This window comes from Cherax quadricarinatus, chromosome 76, assembly GCF_038502225.1.
Source record: "Cherax quadricarinatus isolate ZL_2023a chromosome 76, ASM3850222v1, whole genome shotgun sequence".
NCBI classification, from domain to species: Eukaryota; Metazoa; Arthropoda; class Malacostraca; order Decapoda; family Parastacidae; genus Cherax; species Cherax quadricarinatus.
This window is the reverse complement of record NC_091367.1, coordinates 21,768,916-21,790,949: the sequence shown is the minus strand read 5'-3', so window position 1 is coordinate 21,790,949 and position 22,034 is coordinate 21,768,916. Positions and strand designations below refer to the sequence as shown.

Sequence of the window (22,034 nt, the reverse complement as noted above, 5' to 3'; positions counted from 1 at the left end):
ATATACCAGCATTTAGGGTTTGAAGCCGAGCAGAAGAGGCATTCACTGAGTATTAGATTGGGAAACAATACAGCAACTCAACCTCTTCATGTAATCCTTATAGAGAATAAACTTTGAATTTGAATTGAATTTGAATTGAATTGTGATGTTACGTATAAATTATCTTCGTGAAAACCTTCAGAAATATTAATTATTATTATTGTTACTATTATTAATGTGTTGGTATTGTTAAATATTCTTGGTGCTTACATCTGTACAACAGTGTACGTGGTTAGTGTTTACATCTGTACAACAGTGTACGTGGTCAGTGTTTACATCTGTACAACAGTGTACGTGGTTAGTGTTTACATCTGTACAACAGTGTACGTGGTCAGTGTTTACATCTGTACAACAGTGTACGTGGTTAGTGTTTACATCTGTACAACAGTGTACGTGGTCAGTGTTTACATCTGTACAACTGTGTACGTGGTTAGTGTTTACATCTGTACAACAGTGTACGTGGTCAGTGTTTACATCTGTACAACAGTGTACGTGGTTAGTGTTTACATCTGTACAACAGTGTACGTGGTCAGTGTTTACATCTGTACAACAGTGTACGTGGTTAGTGTTTACATCTGTACAACAGTGTACGTGGTTAGTGTTTACATCTGTACAACAGTGTACGTGGTTAGTGTTTACATCTGTACAACAGTGTACGTGGTCAGTGTTTACATCTGTACAACAGTGTACGTGGTTAGTGTTTACATCTGTACAACAGTGTACTTGGTCAGTGTTTACATCTGTACAACAGTGTACTTGGTCAGTGTTTACATCTGTACAACAGTGTACTTGGTCAGTGTTTACATCTGTACAACAGTGTACTTGGTCAGTGTTTACATCTGTACAACAGTGTACGTGGTTAGTGTTTACATCTGTACAACAGTGTACGTGGTTAGTGTTTACATCTGTACAACAGTGTACTTGGTCAGTGTTTACATCTGTACAACAGTGTACTTGGTCAGTGTTTACATCTGTACAACAGTGTACGTGGTTAGTGTTTACATCTGTACAACAGTGTACTTGGTCAGTGTTTACATCTGTACAACAGTGTACTTGGTCAGTGTTTACATCTGTACAACAGTGTACGTGGTTAGTGTTTACATCTGTACAACAGTGTACGTGGTTAGTGTTTACATCTGTACAACAGTGTACGTGGTTAGTGTTTACATCTGTACAACTGTGTACGTGGTTAGTGTTTACATCTGTACAACAGTGTACGTGGTTAGTGTTTACATCTGTACAACTGTGTACGTGGTTAGTGTTTACATCTGTACAACAGTGTACGTGGTTAGTGTTTACATCTGTACAACAGTGTACGTGGTTAGTGTTTACATCTGTACAACTGTGTACGTGGTTAGTGTTTACATCTGTACAACAGTGTACGTGGTCAGTGTTTACATCTGTACAACAGTGTACTTGGTCAGTGTTTACATCTGTACAACAGTGTACGTGGTCAGTGTTTACATCTGTACAACAGTGTACTTGGTCAGTGTTTACATCTGTACAACAGTGTACGTGGTTAGTGTTTACATCTGTACAACAGTGTACGTGGTTAGTGTTTACATCTGTACAACAGTGTACGTGGTCAGTGTTTACATCTGTACAACAGTGTACTTGGTCAGTGTTTACATCTGTACAACAGTGTACTTGGTCAGTGTTTACATCTGTACAACAGTGTACGTGGTTAGTGTTTACATCTGTACAACAGTGTACGTGGTTAGTGTTTACATCTGTACAACAGTGTACGTGGTCAGTGTTTACATCTGTACAACAGTGTACTTGGTCAGTGTTTACATCTGTACAACAGTGTACTTGGTCAGTGTTTACATCTGTACAACAGTGTACGTGGTTAGTGTTTACATCTGTACAACAGTGTACGTGGTTAGTGTTTACATCTGTACAACTGTGTACGTGGTTAGTGTTTACATCTGTACAACAGTGTACGTGGTCAGTGTTTACATCTGTACAACTGTGTACGTGGTTAGTGTTTACATCTGTACAACAGTGTACGTGGTCAGTGTTTACATCTGTACAACAGTGTACGTGGTTAGTGTTTACATCTGTACAACAGTGTACGTGGTCAGTGTTTACATCTGTACAACAGTGTACGTGGTTAGTGTTTACATCTGTACAACTGTGTACGTGGTTAGTGTTTACATCTGTACAACAGTGTACGTGGTTAGTGTTTACATCTGTACAACTGTGTACGTGGTTAGTGTTTACATCTGTACAACAGTGTACGTGGTTAGTGTTTACATCTGTACAGTGTACAGTGTACTGTACAACAGTGGTGGTCAGTGTTTACATCTGTACAACAGTGTACGTGGTCAGTGTTTACATCTGTACAACAGTGTACTTGGTCAGTGTTTACATCTGTACAACAGTGTACTTGGTCAGTGTTTACATCTGTACAACAGTGTACTTGGTCAGTGTTTACATCTGTACAACAGTGTACTTGGTCAGTGTTTACATCTGTACAACAGTGTACGTGGTTAGTGTTTACATCTGTACAACAGTGTACTTGGTCAGTGTTTACATCTGTACAACAGTGTACTTGGTTAGTGTTTACATCTGTACAACAGTGTACGTGGTCAGTGTTTACATCTGTACAACAGTGTACTTGGTCAGTGTTTACATCTGTACAACAGTGTACTTGGTCAGTGTTTACATCTGTACAACAGTGTACGTGGTTAGTGTTTACATCTGTACAACAGTGTACTTGGTCAGTGTTTACATCTGTACAACAGTGTACGTGGTCAGTGTTTACATCTGTACAACAGTGTACGTGGTCAGTGTTTACATCTGTACAACAGTGTACTTGGTTAGTGTTTACATCTGTACAACAGTGTACTTGGTCAGTGTTTACATCTGTACAACAGTGTACGTGGTCAGTGTTTACATCTGTACAACAGTGTACGTGGTCAGTGTTTACATCTGTACAACAGTGTACTTGGTTAGTGTTTACATCTGTACAACAGTGTACTTGGTCAGTGTTTACATCTGTACAACAGTGTACTTGGTCAGTGTTTACATCTGTACAACAGTGTACTTGGTCAGTGTTTACATCTGTACAACAGTGTACTTGGTCAGTGTTTACATCTGTACAACAGTGTACTTGGTCAGTGTTTACATCTGTACAACAGTGTACTTGGTCAGTGTTTACATCTGTACAACAGTGTACTTGGTCAGTGTTTACATCTGTACAACAGTGTACTTGGTCAGTGTTTACATCTGTACAACAGTGTACTTGGTCAGTGTTTACATCTGTACAACAGTGTACGTGGTCAGTGTTTACATCTGTACAACAGTGTACTTGGTCAGTGTTTACATCTGTACAACAGTGTACTTGGTCAGTGTTTACATCTGTACAACAGTGTACTTGGTCAGTGTTTACATCTGTACAACAGTGTACTTGGTCAGTGTTTACATCTGTACAACAGTGTACTTGGTCAGTGTTTACATCTGTACAACAGTGTACTTGGTCAGTGTTTACATCTGTACAACAGTGTACTTGGTCAGTGTTTACATCTGTACAACAGTGTACTTGGTCAGTGTTTACATCTGTACAACAGTGTACTTGGTCAGTGTTTACATCTGTACAACAGTGTACTTGGTCATTGTTTACATCTGTACAACAGTGTACTTGGTCAGTGTTTACATCTGTACAACAGTGTACTTGGTCAGTGTTTACATCTGTACAACAGTGTACGTGGTCAGTGTTTACATCTGTACAACAGTGTACTTGGTCAGTGTTTACATCTGTACAACAGTGTACTTGGTCAGTGTTTACATCTGTACAACAGTGTACTTGGTCAGTGTTTACATCTGTACAACTGTGTACGTGGTCAGTGTTTACATCTGTACAACAGTGTACTTGGTCAGTGTTTACATCTGTACAACAGTGTACTTGGTCAGTGTTTACATCTGTACAACAGTGTACTTGGTCAGTGTTTACATCTGTACAACTGTGTACGTGGTCAGTGTTTACATCTGTACAACAGTGTACTTGGTCAGTGTTTACATCTGTACAACTGTGTACGTGGTCAGTGTTTACATCTGTACAACTGTGTACGTGGTCAGTGTTTACATCTGTACAACAGTGTACTTGGTCAGTGTTTACATCTGTACAACTGTGTACGTGGTCAGTGTTTACATCTGTACAACAGTGTACTTGGTCAGTGTTTACATCTGTACAACAGTGTACTTGGTCAGTGTTTACATCTGTACAACAGTGTACTTGGTCAGTGTTTACATCTGTACAACAGTGTACTTGGTTAGTGTTTACATCTGTACAACAGTGTACGTGGTCAGTGTTTACATCTGTACAACAGTGTACGTGGTCAGTGTTTACATCTGTACAACAGTGTACTTGGTTAGTGTTTACATCTGTACAACAGTGTACTTGGTCAGTGTTTACATCTGTACAACAGTGTACTTGGTCAGTGTTTACATCTGTACAACAGTGTACTTGGTCAGTGTTGACAGTGTTTAAAATGTAACGTCCGTAAATGATTAATAACAGGAGGTTCTGTTATGTTGGGTTGGTCAGGAGGTTCTGTTATGTTGGGTTGGTCAGAAGGTTCTATTATGTTCGGTTGGTCAGAAGGTTCTATTATGTTCGGTTGGTCAGAAGGTTCTATTATGTTCGGTTGGTCAGAAGGTTCTATTATGTTCGGTTGGTCAGGAGGTTCTACTATGTTCGGTTGGTGAGAAGGTTCTATTATGTTCGGTTGGTGAGAAGGTTCTATTATGTTCGGTTGGTCAGAAGGTTCTATTATGTTCGGTTGGTCAGAAGGTTCTATTATGTTCGGTTGGTCAGGAGGTTCTATTATGTTGGGTTGGTCAGAAGGTTCTATTATGTTCGGTTGGTCAGAAGGTTCTATTATGTTCGGTTGGTCAGAAGGTTCTATTATGTTCGGTTGGTCAGGAGGTTCTATTATGTTCGGTTGGTCAGAAGGTTCTATTATGTTCGGTTGGTCAGAAGGTTCTATTATGTTCGGTTGGTCAGAAGGTTCTATTATGTTCGGTTGGTCAGGAGGTTCTATTATGTTGTGTTGGTCGGAAGGTTCTATTTTGTTCGGTTGGTCAGAAGGTTCTATTGTGTTCGGTTGGTCAGAAGGTTCTATTATGTTCGGTTGGTCAGAAGGCTCTTTTATGTTCGGTTGGTCAGGAGGTTCTATTATGTTCGGTTGGTCAGGAGGTTCTATTATGTTCGGTTGGTCAGGAGGTTCTATTATGTTCGGTTGGTCAGGAGGTTCTATTATGTTCGGTTGTTCAGGAGGTTCTGTTATGTTCGGTTGGTCAGAAGGTTCTCTTATGTTCGGTTGGTCAGAAGGTTCTATTATGTTCGGTTGGTCAGAAGGTTCTATTATGTTCGGTTGGTCAGGAGGTTCTATTATGTTGGGTTGGTCGGAAGGTTCTATTTTGTTCGGTTGGTCAGAAGGTTCTATTGTGTTCGGTTGGTCAGAAGGTTCTATTATGTTCGGTTGGTCAGAAGGCTCTTTTATGTTCGGTTGGTCAGGAGGTTCTATTATGTTCGGTTGGTCAGGAGGTTCTATTATGTTCGGTTGGTCAGGAGGTTCTATTATGTTCGGTTGGTCAGGAGGTTCTATTATGTTCGGTTGTTCAGGAGGTTCTGTTATGTTCGGTTGGTCAGAAGGTTCTCTTATGTTCGGTTGGTCAGAAGGTTCTATTATGTTCGGTTGGTCAGAAGGTTCTATTATGTTCGGTTGGTCAGAAGGTTCTATTATGTTTGGTTGGTCAGAAGGTTCTATTATGTTCGGTTGGTCAGGAGGTTCTATTATGTTCGGTTGGTCAGGAGGTTCTATTATGTTCGGTTGTTCAGGAGGTTCTGTTATGTTCGGTTGGTCAGAAGGTTCTCTTATGTTCGGTTGGTCAGAAGGTTCTATTATGTTCGGTTGGTCAGAAGGTTCTATTATGTTCGGTTGGTCAGAAGGTTCTATTATGTTCGGTTGGTCAGGAGGTTCTATTATGTTCGGTTGGTCAGAAGGTTCTATTATGTTGGGTTGGTCAGGAGGTTCTATTATGTTGGGTTGGTCAGAAGGTTCTATTATGTTCGATTGGTCAGAAGGTTCTATTATGTTCGGTTGGTCAGAAGGTTCTATTATGTTGGGTTGGTCAGAAGGTTCTATTATGTTCGGTTGGTCAGAAGGTTCTATTATGTTCGGTTGGTCAGAAGGTTCTATTATGATGGGTTGGTCAGAAGGTTCTATTATGTTCGGTTGGTCAGAAGGTTCTATTATGTTCGGTTGGTCAGAAGGTTCTATTATGTTGGGTTGGTCAGAAGGTTCTATTATGTTCGGTTGGTCAGAAGGTTCTATTATGTTCGGTTGGTCAGAAGGTTCTATTATGTTCGGTTGGTCAGGAGGTTCTATTATGTTCGGTTGGTCAGAAGGTTCTATTATGTTCGGTTGGTCAGAAGGTTCTATTATGTTGGGTTGATCAGAAGGTTCTATTATGTTCGGTTGGTCAGGAGGTTCTATTATGTTCGGTTGGTCAGAAGGTTCTATTATGTTCGGTTGGTCAGAAGGTTCTATTATGTTCGGTTGGTCAGAAGGTTCTATTATGTTCGGTTGGTCAGGAGGTTCTATTATGTTCGGTTGGTCAGAAGGTTCTATTATGTTCGGTTGGTCAGAAGGTTCTATTATGTTCGGTTGGTCAGGAGGTTCTATTATGTTCGGTTGGTCAGAAGGTTCTATTATGTTCGGTTGGTCAGAAGGTTCTATTATGTTCGGTTGGTCAGAAGGTTCTATTATGTTAGGTTGGTCAAAAGGTTCTATTATGTTCGGTTGGTCAGAAGGTTCTATTATGTTGGGTTGGTCAGAAGGTTCTATTATGTTCGGTTGGTCAGAAGGTTCTGTTATGTTGGGTTGGTCAGAAGGTTCTATTATGTTCGGTTGGTCAGAAGGTTCTATTATGTTCGGTTGGTCAGAAGGTTCTGTTATGTTCGGTTGGTCAGAAGGTTCTGTTATGTTGGGTTGGTCAGAAGGTTCTATTATGTTCGGTTGGTCAGGAGGTTCTATTATGTTCGGTTGGTCAGAAGGTTCTATTATGTTCGGTTGGTCAGAAGGTTCTGTTATGTTCGGTTGGTCAGAAGGTTCTATTATGTTGGGTTGGTCAGAAGGTTCTATTATGTTCGGTTGGTCAGGAGGTTCTATTATGTTCGGTTGTTCAGAAGGTTCTATTATGTTCGGTTGGTCAGAAGGTTCTGTTATGTTCGGTTGGTCAGAAGGTTCTATTATGTTGGGTTGGTCAGAAGGTTCTATTATGTTCGGTTGGTCAGAAGGTTCTATTATATTCGGTTGGTCAGAAGGTTCTATTATGTTCGGTTGGTCAGAAGGTTCTGTTATGTTCGGTTGGTCAGAAGGTTCTATTATGTTGGGTTGGTCAGAAGGTTCTATTATGTTCGGTTGGTCAGAAGGTTCTGTTATGTTCGGTTGGTCAGAAGGTTCTATTATGTTGGGTTGGTCAGAAGGTTCTATTATGTTCGGTTGGTCAGAAGGTTCTGTTATGTTCGGTTGGTCAGAAGGTTGTATTATGTTGGGTTGGTCAGAAGGCTCTATTATGTTCGGTTGGTCAGAAGGTTCTATTATGTTGGGTTGGTCAGAAGGTTCTATTATGTTCGGTTGGTCAGAAGGTTCTGTTATGTTCGGTTGGTCAGAAGGTTCTATTATGTTGGGTTGGTCAGAAGGTTCTATTATGTTGGGTTGGTCAGAAGGTTCTATTATGTTCGGTTGGTCAGAAGGTTCTATTATGTTCGGTTGGTCAGAAGGTTCTATTATGTTCGGTTGGTCAGGAGGTTCTATTATGTTCGGTTGGTCAGGAGGTTCTATTATGTTCGGTTGGTCAGAAGGTTCTATTATGTTCGGTTGGTCAGGAGGTTCTTTTATGTTCGGTTGGTCAGGAGGTTCTATTATGTTCGGTTGGTCAGAAGGTTCTATTATGTTCGGTTGGTCAGAAGGTTCTATTATGTTGGGTTGGTCAGAAGGTTCTATTATGTTCGGTTGGTCAGGAGGTTCTATTATGTTCGGTTGGTCAGAAGGTTCTATTATGTTCGGTTTGTCAGAAGGTTCTCTTATGTTTGGTTGGTCAGGAGGTTCTATTATGTTCGGTTGGTCAGGAGGTTCTATTATGATGGGTTGGTCAGAAGGTTCTATTATGTTCGGTTGGTCAGAAGGTTCTATTATGTTCGGTTGGTCAGAAGGTTCTATTATGTTGGGTTGGTCAGAAGGTTCTATTATGTTCGGTTGGTCAGAAGGTTCTATTATGTTGGGTTGGTCAGAAGGTTCTATTATGTTCGGTTGGTCAGAAGGTTCTATTATGTTGGGTTGGTCAGAAGGTTCTATTATGTTCGGTTGGTCAGAAGGTTCTATTATGTTGGGTTGGTCAGAAGGTTCTCTTATGTTTGGTTGGTCAGGAGGTTCTATTATGTTGGGTTGGTCAGAAGCTTCTATTATGTTGGGTTGGTCAGAAGGTTCTATTATGTTGGGTTGGTCAGAAGGTTCTATTATGTTCGGTTGGTCAGAAGGTTCTGTTATGTTCGGTTGGTCAGAAGGTTCTATTATGTTGGGTTGGTCAGAAGGTTCTATTATGTTGGGTTGGTCAGAAGGTTCTATTATGTTCGGTTGGTCAGAAGGTTCTGTTATGTTCGGTTGGTCAGAAGGTTCTATTATGTTCGGTTGGTCAGAAGGTTCTATTATGTTCGGTTGGTCAGAAGGCTCTATTATGTTCGGTTGGTCAGAAGGTTCTATTATGTTCGGTTGGTCAGAAGGTTCTATTATGTTCGGTTGGTCAGGAGGTTCTATTATGTTCGGTTGGTCAGAAGGTTCTATTATGTTTACTCTTGGTATATTTTTAAGCAGAAAATAAATATATATTTTTTTATTATTAGTCTGTGTCACATTAATTTTCTAATTAACTGTAATAATTTCTATTAATATTAACGAGAAAATACAAAGGTCTGAGCCATTATTAAGATTTTTTTAATACTTACAAATAACATGTAATCACAATGATATTTGTAAGTTCGATGATTTTTGAAGAAAAAATCTGGGCCCAGAGATGTAGACCACAGCAGCCACCATGTACTCTGGCCTTCCGGACATTATTCTAGCTAGAATATGCATGGCTAACTCTCCGGGGTTAAAAATCCGAAAAATCTCTCAATCTCCTGCTGCTAAGAGAAAAGCAGTGACGAGGTGGCCGGTGAAAAATCCAGCTATAACTAACCCAGATTTATTAAGTGTTACATTAGAGTGATGCTTAACCCTAGTGTGAGCCACCTTGGTCAAACAGATTTATTAAGTGTTACATTAGAGTGATGCTAAACCCTAGTGTGAACCAACCTGGTCAAACAGATTTATTAAGTGTTACATTAGAGTGATGCTAAACCCTAGTGTGAACCAACCTGGTCAAACAGATTTATTAAGTGTTACATTAGAGTGATGCTAAACCCTAGTGTGAACCACCCTGGTCAAACAGATTTATTAAGTGTTACATTAGAGTGATGCTAAACCCTAGTGTGAACCACCCTGGTCAAACAGATTTATTAAGTGTTACATTAGAGTGATGCTAAACCCTAGTGTGAACCACCCTGGTCAAACAGATTTATTAAGTGTTACATTAGAGTGATGCTAAACCCTAGTGTGAACAACCCTGGTCAAACTTCCTGTGATAAACAAAGACAGGAATGAGATATACCAACCCTACCATCACGTGGTTAGGTTAGGTAAAGTTCGTCAGGAAACAGGACAAGTTTTTCCTGACACGGGTCTTGGTCAGATGATGACCTGCCTTGGGAGCTTTTGGTAATCTGACCGAGGCCTTCCGCTGGCTTACCGGTCCACCCCTTTAAAAATTTTAGTCATTTATAACCATTGTGATTACTATGATACCATCAGGTGTCTTATTTATATAATGAAATTCATAACTAAGGCCCCGTAAAATCGTGTGTGGCCTGGGATAATGCAAACATATATAATATTGTTGCAACCCCTTAATGGGTTACAATGTATATCATGTATATATATATATAATGTATATTACCTTTTCATATAATTTTATATTGCTTACATTTGCGATAATAGCTAAATCGTAAATATATTGCTTTATATTATTATTTGACTTAGTTACTTTTGTTAGGTAGGATGTAACATATTATGTGCTCATAGTTCAAGTCTTGATTGTCTAACTACAGTAATTATTGCTGGTGGCTCGTTACTCTGCCGGCTTCTCGTTGTTGCTGGGCAGTAACTGTCCACAGAGCTATCACGTGATCGAGGGGGGGGGAGTGATCACACCTCGCCTGAAGTATTCAGTCTGGTCTAGACTCTCTTGGTGGTTGGTCGTATTCTTGACAAGACGAGCCTAAATCTCCCTTATTGGCCCTTGTTGGAAGATCGTCTCTTGTCTCATTATTGTTGTAAGTTCTGTGGAACTCTGTTCACCGAACATTGTATAGACTTAGTGATTTTCGGCGTTGTACTGAGGTTGTGTGTCTCTTGGACACACTGAGCAACTCAGGTCCTGAGCTGGAGCTTCTCACCTAATTTGTACTGGTATCTGTGTATTGTCACAGTCGGGGATTTTCTTATGCTGAACTTAGATTCAGTAGTATGGGAGTTTTGTGACTTTTGTGGAGGATCTGCAGGAACAGCTGTTAAAAATTGACCACTGTCTGGAAAATCTTCCAGCTCCTGCACCCAACATCTTGCTCCTGGGAGATTTCAACTTAAGGCACCTAAAATGGAGGAATATAGCAAATAATATTGTTGCAGTAATAACACCAGGAGGCAGCTCTGATGAAAACTCACACTCACACGAGCTTTTAAATCTCTGCACAAAATTCAATTTAAACCAGCAAATAATAGATCCTACTAGACTGGAGAATACACTAGACCTCATCTTCACTAACAATGATGATCTGATAAGAAATGTCACCATATCAAAAACAATATACTCAGATCACAACATAATTGAGGTTCAGACATGTATGCGTGGAGCCCCAGACAGACATAATGAGACTAGTCACGAGGGAGCATTCACCAAATTCAACTTCAATAACAAAAACAAAAAGTGGGACCAAGTAAACCAAGTCCTAACCGATATAAGCTGGGAAGATATACTAAGCAACACAGACCCCAACGTATGCCTAGAACAGATTAACTTGGTGGCACTCGATGTATGCACAAGGCTTATTCCTCTAAGAAAAAGGAGGAGTAGATGTAAAATAGAAAGAGACAGGCGCTCCCTTTACAGGCGACGGAAAAGAATAACAGAGCGGCTAAAATAGGTCAATATTTCTGAAATGCGTAGGGAGACACTGGTCAGAGAAATAGCAAGCATCGAACTCAAGCTAAAGGAATCTTATAGGAGTCAGGAATCGCGGGAAGAACTAAAAGCCATAAATGAAATCGAAAGAAACCCAAAGTATTTCTTCTCCTATGCCAAATCAAAGTCGAGAACAACATCCAGTATTGGGCCCCTACTTAAACAAGATGGGTCCTACACAGATGACAGCAAGGAAATGAGTGAGCTACTCAAGTCCCAATATGACTCAGTTTTTAGCAAGCCGCTAACCAGACTGAGAGTCGAAGATCAAAATGAATTTTTTATGAGAGAGCCACAAAATTTGGTTAACACAAGCCTATCCGATGTTATCCTGACGCCAAATGACTTCGAACAGGCGATAAATGACATGCCCATGCACTCTGCCCCAGGGCCAGACTCATGGAACTCCGTGTTCATCAAGAACTGCAAGAAGCCCCTATCACGAGCCTTTTCCATCCTATGGAGAGGGAGCATGGACACGGGGGTCGTCCCACAGTTACTAAAAACAACAGACATAGCCCCAGTCCACAAAGGGGGCAGTAAAGCAACAGCAAAGAACTACAGACCGATAGCACTAACATCCCATATCATAAAAATCTTTGAAAGGGTCCTAAGAAGCAAGATCACCACCCATCTAGAAACCCATCAGTTACACAACCCAGGGCAACATGGGTTTAGAACAGGTCGCTCCTGTGTGTCTCAACTATTGGATCACTACAAGGTCCTAAATGCACTAGAAGATAAAAAGAATGCAGATGTAATATATGCAGACTTTGCAAAAGCCTTCGACAAGTGTGACCATGGCGTAATAGCGCACAAAATGCGTGCTAAAGGAATAACAGGAAAAGTCGGTCGATGGATCTATAATTTCCTCACTAACAGAACACAGAGAGTAGTCGTCAACAGAGTAAAGTCCGAGGCAGCTACGGTGAAAAGCTCTGTTCCACAAGGCACAGTACTCGCTCCCATCTTGTTCCTCATCCTCATATCCGACATAGACAAGGATGTCAGCCACAGCACCGTGTCTTCCTTTGCAGATGACACCCGAATCTGCATGACTGTCTTCCATTGCAGACACTGCAAGGCTCCAGGCGGACATCAACCGAATCTTTCAGTGGGCTGCAGAAAACAATATGAAGTTCAACGATGAGAAATTTCAATTACTCAGATATGGTAAACACGAGGAAATTAAATCTTCATCAGAGTACAAAACAAATTCTGGCCACAAAATAGAGCGAAACACCAACGTCAAAGACCTGGGAGTGATCATGTCGGAGGATCTCACCTTCAATGGCCATAACATTGTATCAATCGCATCTGCTAGAAAAATGACAGGATGGATAATGAGAACCTTCAAAACTACGGAGGCCAAGCCCATGATGACACTCTTCAGGTCACTTGTTCTATCTAGGCTGGAATATTGCTGCACACTAACAGCACCTTTCAAGGCAGGTGAAATTGCTGACCTAGAAAATGTACAGAGAACCTTCACGGCACGCATAACGGAGATAAAACACCTCAATTACTGGGAGCGCTTGAGGTTCCTGAACCTGTATTCCCTGGAACGCAGGCGGGAGAGATACATGATTATATACACCTGGAAAATCCTAGAGGGACTAGTACCGAACTTGCACACGAAAATCACTCACTACGAAAGCAAAAGACTTGGCAGACGATGCAACATCCCCCCAATGAAAAGCAGGGGTGTCACTAGCACGTTAAGAGACCATACAATAAGTGTCAGGGGCCCGAGACTGTTCAACTGCCTCCCAGCACACATAAGGGGGATTACCAACAGACCCCTGGCAGTCTTCAAGCTGGCACTGGACAAGCACCTAAAGTCGGTTCCTGACCAGCCGGGCTGTGGCTCGTACGTTGGTTTGCGTGCAGCCAGCAGCAACAGCCTGGTTGATCAGGCTCTGATCCACCAGGAGGCCTGGTCACAGACCGGGCCGCGGGGGCGTTGACCCCCGGAACTCTCTCCAGGTAAACTCCAGGTCCCTACTTAGTGTCGTTATATTATCTCCTTGTTCCTGATTCTGTGTCGCAGTTGCTTGTTATATTGCTATTGGGCTTGGCATTCTTTTTTATTGTTCAAGCAGACTGTTCTGATTGCCAGTTGGTCAAGAAGTTAGTTTATTTGAAGACTTTTGTCAGTCACTTGTTTAAGTCTAGTTGAGTCGTGAGACATAGCGAACTACTTAGAGCACTTACACACATATACACAAACTTACTTGTACGTATTTGTAATCTTATTAAATGTTAATGTACCAGATGGTACTTAAGACTTATAAATGAGATATGTGCTTTCAGCACTATAATACTGTACACGAGAGAAGTGATTAATATTATTTTGATTACTGTGATTAATTTAATTTGATAAATGCCTAGACAACTTAATTAATAAATTTATTAAATTTTAATTTCTCTAGTTAGTAGCCTACCAGTTGTAATCCTGAAGCACTATTGAATCATACTGAATTCTAATGGATAATTGGACAAGGATACATAAGAACATAAGAACGATGGAACACTGCAGAAGGCCTACTGGCCCATGCGAGGCAGACTACTTGTTACGAAAACCCAGTAACAGGCTGGATGCTAGAAGGGCAGTCCTTTCTAGTATTCACTGGAGATCTCTAAGCTTTTAGAATCGCGTTTTTTGTAACAATATCTGACAAGAATTTAGAAAATAAATGAAAATAATGCGGTGATTCTTAACTTGGGTTATGAGTTAATATTGAATTTACACTTCTCTTATTAAGTTTATAATATGTTGCCAATAAACTGACAATTGTCAAAGTCTGGTGTATCATGCTTGTCGTGTATGACTACCATTGAGCTATCCTGCTCTAGTTCACTTTCTCTCTTCCTTCTGCTGCAACTTTATTCCCTCTCTAATCTATTACTACTGAAAGAGCAGGAGGTGGCAACATATATTATTAATATAGAGAACTAAACCTTTCTCTTTATTCTTCTCTTCTTCTCTCTTTATTCTTCTCTTCTTCTCTCTTTATTTTTCTCTCAATTTCTTTTCTCCTTTTACCAGTTATGTCATATATTCTAAAATCTAAGCTTGTTTTTTTAACTGTTTTACTCCATCAACCAGTTTTCTCACACAGAAGCAAAACTTTCCTGATCATACGATGCCTCGGTTATCACATAATGAAACAATCTGAAAAGCTAACCTGAAATTAATTTAACGTGATTTAACAGAATAAAAAAATTTCACCTTATTTTGCACATAATACTTGGTCTCCAGATGCATGATAGAGCTGATAAATTGGCTAAGCTGTATGCTTTCATAAATTGGCTAAGCTGTATGCTTTCATAAATTGGCTAAGCTGTATGTTTTCATAAATTGGCTAAGCTGTATGCTTTCCAAGAGGGAGAAGATTACAATCTTGGGTTGTCAGTTAGCAGTTTGAGAACAATAATACGAAAAGAACTTCAATTGAACTTTATTGGCTTAGGGAGATTGACACAAGTCAGTCCATCTATCATCATTCCATCATGCAGGAGGTGCCACATGTCTATGGTACATCCAATAAGATAAGCAGACTCTTGGATGTCACTACCGCCCGGCTCCGGCTGGTTACATCTATGGCAGGTTAAATAACCCCATTGGCAGTAAGTCACTCTGTCTGACTTTTTTGGGTTATCCCAGGTTGTTTACACATACGCTGCTATGTATGATAATCTGTGTAACTGTATTTGTGTATACATGAATAAACTTACTACCAAATGTAGACCAAACGAAATGTATACTTTGCCTGCGTCAATATGTACTGGAGTGCGTCACACCCTGCGTCATTATGTACTGGAGTGTGTGTGTACTCACCTAGTTGAAGCTGAGGTTGCAGGGGCCGAGTCCTAGCTCCTGGCTAGGTGTGCGTGTGTGTGCGTGCGTGTGTGCGTGCGTGCGTGTGCGTGCGTGTACTCACCTATTTGTACTCACCTATTTGTGGTTGCAGGGGTCGAGTCACAGCTCCTGGCCCCGCCTCTTCGCTGATTGCTACTTGGTCCTCTCTCTCCCTGCCCCATGAGCTCTATCATGCCTCGCCTTAAAACTATGTATGGTTCCTGCCTCCACCACATCACTTTCTAGGCTATTCCATGGCACGAGCCACACGAGCGCGCGCGCGCGCTCGAGTGGGTGTATGATCCACTTAATATTTGTATTTATAACTCATTACAATTGTGACCAGGTGTGGACGTGTCAGTGGTTCATTACTTTGTAATTTGTTCATGACTGTAACCATGTATAGGAGTGAGGCTGATTCATTACCTCTGTAACTTGCCATGATTGTGACCAGATCTACCTGGAGTTCATTACCTTTGTAACTAGTTGAAGATTGAGACACTTATGCAGCATATGGGAATCTTTATTCAGGAAACGTTTCGCCACACAGTGGCTTCATCAGTCCAATACAAAGAGGAAGGCGTAAGGAGAGGAGTATGAGGTAATCAGTCCCTCAGCCTGGAGTCGATGTGTTCAGTCCATCAATCTTGTAGAATGTACAGCATAGGGCCGTAGACGTGGCTTATATACTGTAGTGAGGTGAGGTGAAGCAGGCTGCATAAGTGTCTCAATCTTCAACTTGTCGGTTTTTCAAACCATTCATCACAACTGTCAGACACTGCAGCATCATGGGATCTTGTTACAAAGAATTCTTCAACACTTGTTCAACCTTTGGACGAAGACCTACTTCGACTAGTGGATGGTACCACTATGACCCCGCCTCCGCCTGCTTCACCTCACCTCACTACAGTATATAAGCCACGTCTACGGCCCTGTGCTGTACATTCTACAAGATTGATGGACTGAACACATCGACTCCAGGTTGAGGGACCGATTACCTCATACTCCTCTCCTTACCCCTTCCTCTTTGTATTGGACTGATGAAGCCACTGTGTGGCGAAACGTTTCCTGAATAAAGATTCCCATATGCTGCATAAGTGTCTCAATCTTCAACTTGTCGGTTTTTCAAACCATTCGTCACACCTTTGTAACTAGTTCAGCTATCATAACTTTGGGGTCCAGTCCCTGGACCCATTATGTACCTCTGTAATCTTTTGACTACCGCCCACAGGATGGGTATGACTACCACCCACAGGATGGGTATTACTACCGCCCACAGGATGGGTATGACTACCGTCCACAGGATGGGTATGACTACCACCCACAGGATGGGTATGACTACTGCCCCCAGGATGGGTATGACTATCACCCACAGGATGGGTATGACTACTGCCCACAGGATGGGTATGACTACCACCCACAGGATGGGTATGACTACCGTCCACAGGATGGGTATGACTACCACCCACAGGATGGGTATGACTACTGCCCACAGGATGGGTATGACTACCACCCACAGGATGGGTATTACTACCACCCACAGGATGGGTATGACTACCACCCACAGGATGGGTATGGGGTGCATAATAAACACATTAAACTAACACATACAATGGACACCGCTACTCCTACACACTTGAATTTGTACTCTCCTACCGTCGTCGTCTGAAGTTACGCCACTGAGAGTTTTGGAAGTTACTGGAGTCATTCCAGGATGCTGGGACTGAGATCAGCACTTCTGGCATCAGCACATTCCAGTTGTTCCTAGAATCTGTCTCTCGATTATTGCTAAATCTGCTCTGAAAATTTAAAGCTGAATGGCTGAAGCACTTTCAAGTTATGAGTGAAATAAAATCGAAAAGACTGAAGAAGAAATTATTTTGTTTCTTCCCCCTGCCCCCCCTCCCACATATTTTGATTATTTTTTTAATTGTATTTAAACTGTTATAACTTCACATGTTTTAGCATTAACTGGCTGATCAAACATTATCTCTGTGTAATATGATGATAATCTTCTTTATTATTCATGTCTGTTGAGAATTCTGGACACATCTCTAATAAGCTGCATCTTCTTTTGAATATATTTTTTCTAGAGTTCCTAGAATACGTGAGATAAAGTCGATCGATTCATTTAGACCAAACAACAGTACGAATGATGATATTATACAGATGCTTGAACTAATATATACAGCCCTCGATAAAATTGAATATCCTCTGGGGCTCTTCATCGACCTATGGAAAATATTTGATACAGTCGACCACAATCTCCTGCACCTAAAACTAAATCTTTACAGCATCAGAGGTCATTCCCTAGATTACCTAAAATCATATCTTAACAACAGACACCATTATGTATACACAAATGGAGTCAACTCCACTATCCAGCCTGTAGCTGTCGGAGTGCCCCAGGGTAGTGTCCTAGACCCACTCCTCTTTCTCATCTACATTAATGATCTCCCCAGTGCATCTTAACTCCTTAAACCAGTTTTATTCGCAGATAACACTACTTATGTCTATTCCCACTCAAATCCCAATAATTCGAAGACACACTGTTAACAACGAGCTGCTAAAAATATATACTTGGATGGTGACCAACTATCAATATAGACAAAACATACTTCATGCTGTTTGGAAACAGAGCCTTGAACATCCAACTTAATATATCGATAAATGGTTCCCCTATTACAAGACACACTGAGGGTAAAATTCTAGGTCTTCTCCTTGACTGTAATCTTAAATTTCATTCCCACATCCAGCATATTTTCAAGAAAATTTTCAAATCAGTAGGTATCCTTTCCAAGATACGATACTATGTACCCCAAATGACACTCCTTACCCTATACCACTCTTTAATATATCCCTGCATCACCTATGGTATTTGTGTCCGGGGATCAACCACCTTAAACCTTTAATAACCCAATAACAAGCTGCTGTGTGGATCATTACCAGGTCTTGTGCTAGACACCACACCCCACCACTTTTCAAAAGCCTGAACTTGCTAAATATATGAGACATACACTCATATTATTTTGCCTACTACGTATACAGAACATTAAACTTCAATGTAAACCCTCCACTTAAACTTCTCCTTGATACCTACAACAGAACACAGTCACAACACAAGGCATTCTTCAACATCTCTCGTGTCAGTCTCACTGTGCAAAAATACAATGTATATAAAGGGCCCGAAGATCTGGAATTCACTACCTGAACCGGTAAAGGATCCCCTGACTACTTCACGATTTCACGAGGAAGACGACCAGAGCTGTCGTGAGAAGGGATGGAAGAAGGATGAGGAAGGATGGAAATACTGGAAAAAATGGGAAGGAGGGGAAGAGGAGGAAACAAGGCAAGTGGCCCAACCATTTGGGACATGTGGTACAGAAGTACTGGATGCGTATACGGAGAGGCTTGGATGATGTCGGTACTTGGCTCACTAGGAGAGGATGGAGAAGGCAGCGGCAGTAGCTGGGAGTGTCAGAAGGCAGCAAGCAGGATGAGTTGTATTGGTGGTGGTCGGCTTGAGGTGTGTTAAGCTATTGACCCATTAGAGTCTGGAACTTCGGTATTGCCATGGTTATGAGTCTAAATTTGCGGTCTGGGTCGATCTCTGGAGCATTAAGGAGATTGATGACTTCTCTAAGGAAGAGAGCACGTGATGGTCTACAGACGAACTTGACTTCGTCGCCTGACTACTTATAAATTTAGGAATTTGCCTAAAAATCATCTCATCTCTCAATACTAACCAAACCAACAACTAATCAGTTTGAAGCAACTCTCCCAAATATTATGTGACTTCTTGCCTATTAAACTTCTGCCAATCCATGAAATATTACTGTTTGAACCATTATTTGTAATATTGTTTTTATTATGTGCAACTTCAAGATCATTATTCTTAAAAACCTTGACTACCTCGCATTAGTATTAAGGTTAAATTGAGATTTTATTACTAGTTAACCACTCTTATCTTGTCTAGATTTAAGTATTTATTATGTACTAGGATTAGTCTGCCAGAAATGCCCCGGCATGACAGTGACTTTCTTTGTACTTAGCAAACCAAAACTGTAATTACACATTGTAAACTTTACAAATAAAATCCTTATGATTTTTTTATTCATCTCTTTTTTGTACATCATTTGCATGGCACAGAGTCGCTCTTACATTGTATAAAATAACTTGTATCAGAATTTTGGAGAGCTCCACAGCCTATTGGAAGTGAATTCTTTAATTAAGCCTATCTGCTTGCATGACGAGGTTGCCATGTAAGCAGGTTGTGAAAATTAACATAAGGTTGTATCACTATTACGTTATGGGTCTGCTGGTTTATCTGGTCATACATGGAGAGCCAGGATGCCTTCAACAATATGTACCAGATATAGCCTTCTTTCCCATAACATTATGAGAACATATAATATACTGTTACAAGGACACGTAATATGCTATTATGAAGACAGAATATGCTGTTGTGAAGACAGCATATTGCTTATGCTTCAGTTGAGTCTATGATATAACGGTTTTCATCTGATACTGATGAATAAGTACTGCAGTGAACATTCCATGTTGTAGGATGAAATTATCAAAATGTTCTTATTTCTCTAATTACTCATTGGCACACAGAGAGAACATGAAATTCTGGACTTCGTCTCTCAGCCGTCATAAGTACTCAGTGCCAGAATCACCTTCTCTAGGGTAAAGTCATTGGGCTGGACTTGAGACCTCAACACATGAGCTGGACTTGGGACCTCAACACATGAGCTGGACTTGGAACCTCAACACATGAGCTGGACTTGGGACCTCAACATATGAGCTGGACTAGGGACCTCAACATATGCTCCTGAAGCTTCGAGGAAGATACATGCCCATTGACTTCTAGCGTTCTAGATTTTCGACAGACTTGTTGACCTGTTTCACCGCTTACTCAGCCTTGAAGAGGGTTACTATTTCTGGTCAAAATAGTAGTAAAGGTGTGCTACATCTGGTCGTGGAAAGCTGTGGGGGTGTCAGGTGAAGGTTTGGATGTCAGAACAGGAAGAAGTATGTCTCCTCCTGGGTGGCGGCTGGTACATTCCACAGTTTCCACCTCCGACACTGCGTCATCATCTGAGACAAGTGTTCATCAATTAATAAGAAAATCTGATGGTTGCCAAACAATGTGAAACAGTAACTCACAGACATTTTTTAAAGAGTATTAATGCAGAAGCACTTCTCTGAATACAAAATTGAGCTCTGTACACTGATTTAAAGTAAAAAAGTATCCTTATCAGAATAACATATACTTACAAAATGAAATTTGCTCATTCTCAACAGTGTTTAGTGTATTACTTATAATAGGAACATGTGTACATGTACCCAAAAAAAGCCGTATTTGCCACGTATTGAAAATAATGCTACGAAGGGAGGCACTGATCAATGAAATAGCAAATATCGAACTTAAGCTGAAGGAATTTTGCAGGAGACAAGAATCACAGGAAGAACTAAAAGCCATAAAGAAAATTGAAAAACAAAATACTTATCTTACAAGCTAAATCTAAGGGAAAAACAACATCCAGTACTGGGCCCCTGCTTAGGCGGGATTGGACATACACAGATGATAGCCAAGAAATGAGTGAGATATTAAAGTCCCAATATGACTCAGTGTTCAGCGAGCCACTGCCCAGACTAAGAGACGACAATCCAAATGAATTCTTTATGAACGAGACCCAAAATCTGGTCATCTCAAAAATCTCAGATATTATCCTAACTCCACAAGACTTTGAAAAGGCAATAAATGACATGTCCATGCACTCTGCCCCAGGCCCAGACTCATGGAACTCCGTGTTCATCAAGAATTGCAAGAAACCCCAATCACGTGCCTTCAGCATTTTATGGAGAGGGAGCATGGACACAGTGGTCGTCCCCCACACACTAAAAACAACAGACATAGCCCCACTCCACTAAGGTGGCAGTAAAGCAATTGCAAAGAATTACAGACCGATAACACTAACATCTCATATAAAAATCTTTGAGAGGGTTCTAAGAAGCAAGATCGCCAACCACCTAGATACCCATCACTTACACAGCCCTGGGAAACACAGGTTTAGAGCAGGTCGCTCCTGCCTGTCCCAGCTACTGGACCACTATGACAAGGTCCTGGATGCTGTGAGGATTAACTAAATACAGATGTAGTATACACAGACTTGGCAAAAGCTCTCGATAAATGTAATAGCACACAAAATGCGTGATAAAGAAATAACAGGAAAAGTTGGTTGACAAATAGAAGACAAAGAATAATAGTAAGTCTGAGGCAGCCATGGTAAAAGCTCTGTTCCACAAGGCACAGTATTCGCTCCCATTCTATTCCTCATTCTCATTTCTGACATAGACAGAGATGTAAGCCATAGCTCCGTGTCTTCCTTTGCGGATGACACCCGGATCACCATGGCAGTGACCTCCATCGAAGACACTGCAAGACTCCAAGCGGACATCAACCAAATCTTCGATTGGGCCACTCAAAATAGTATGAAGTTCAACGAGGAGAAATTTCAACTATTCAGATATGGGAAACTTGAGGAAATTAAAAAATGTATCAGGGTATACGACAAATTCTAACCATATAATAGAGCGCAAAAGTAACATGAAGGACCTGGGAGTGATAATGTCAGAGGATCTCGCCCTCAAAGACCACAACAATATTTTCACTGCTAGTAACACTAGCTCCATCTTTTAGGATTTAGCTATTCCATTGTTCTACCACTGAATAATTTTTATAGTAATCTACCTGGTATTAGCCAACTTGAGTATTTTC

At 40.9% G+C, this 22,034-nt stretch overlaps 1 protein-coding gene across 1 annotated transcript in view; it reads right to left on the bottom strand.

The window, feature by feature from the left end:
* Nucleotides 1-19,282: 19,282 nt before the first annotated feature.
* The window catches only part of LOC128703729 (sodium-independent sulfate anion transporter-like), a 79,058-nt gene continuing 76,306 nt past the window's right edge, over nucleotides 19,283-22,034 (bottom strand). Inside the window, exon 11 of the mRNA XM_070101368.1 lies at nucleotides 19,283-20,350. Within this exon, the coding sequence (XP_069957469.1) occupies nucleotides 20,220-20,350 (131 nt within the window). The 3' untranslated portion in view covers nucleotides 19,283-20,219. The remainder of the gene's footprint in view (nucleotides 20,351-22,034) is intronic.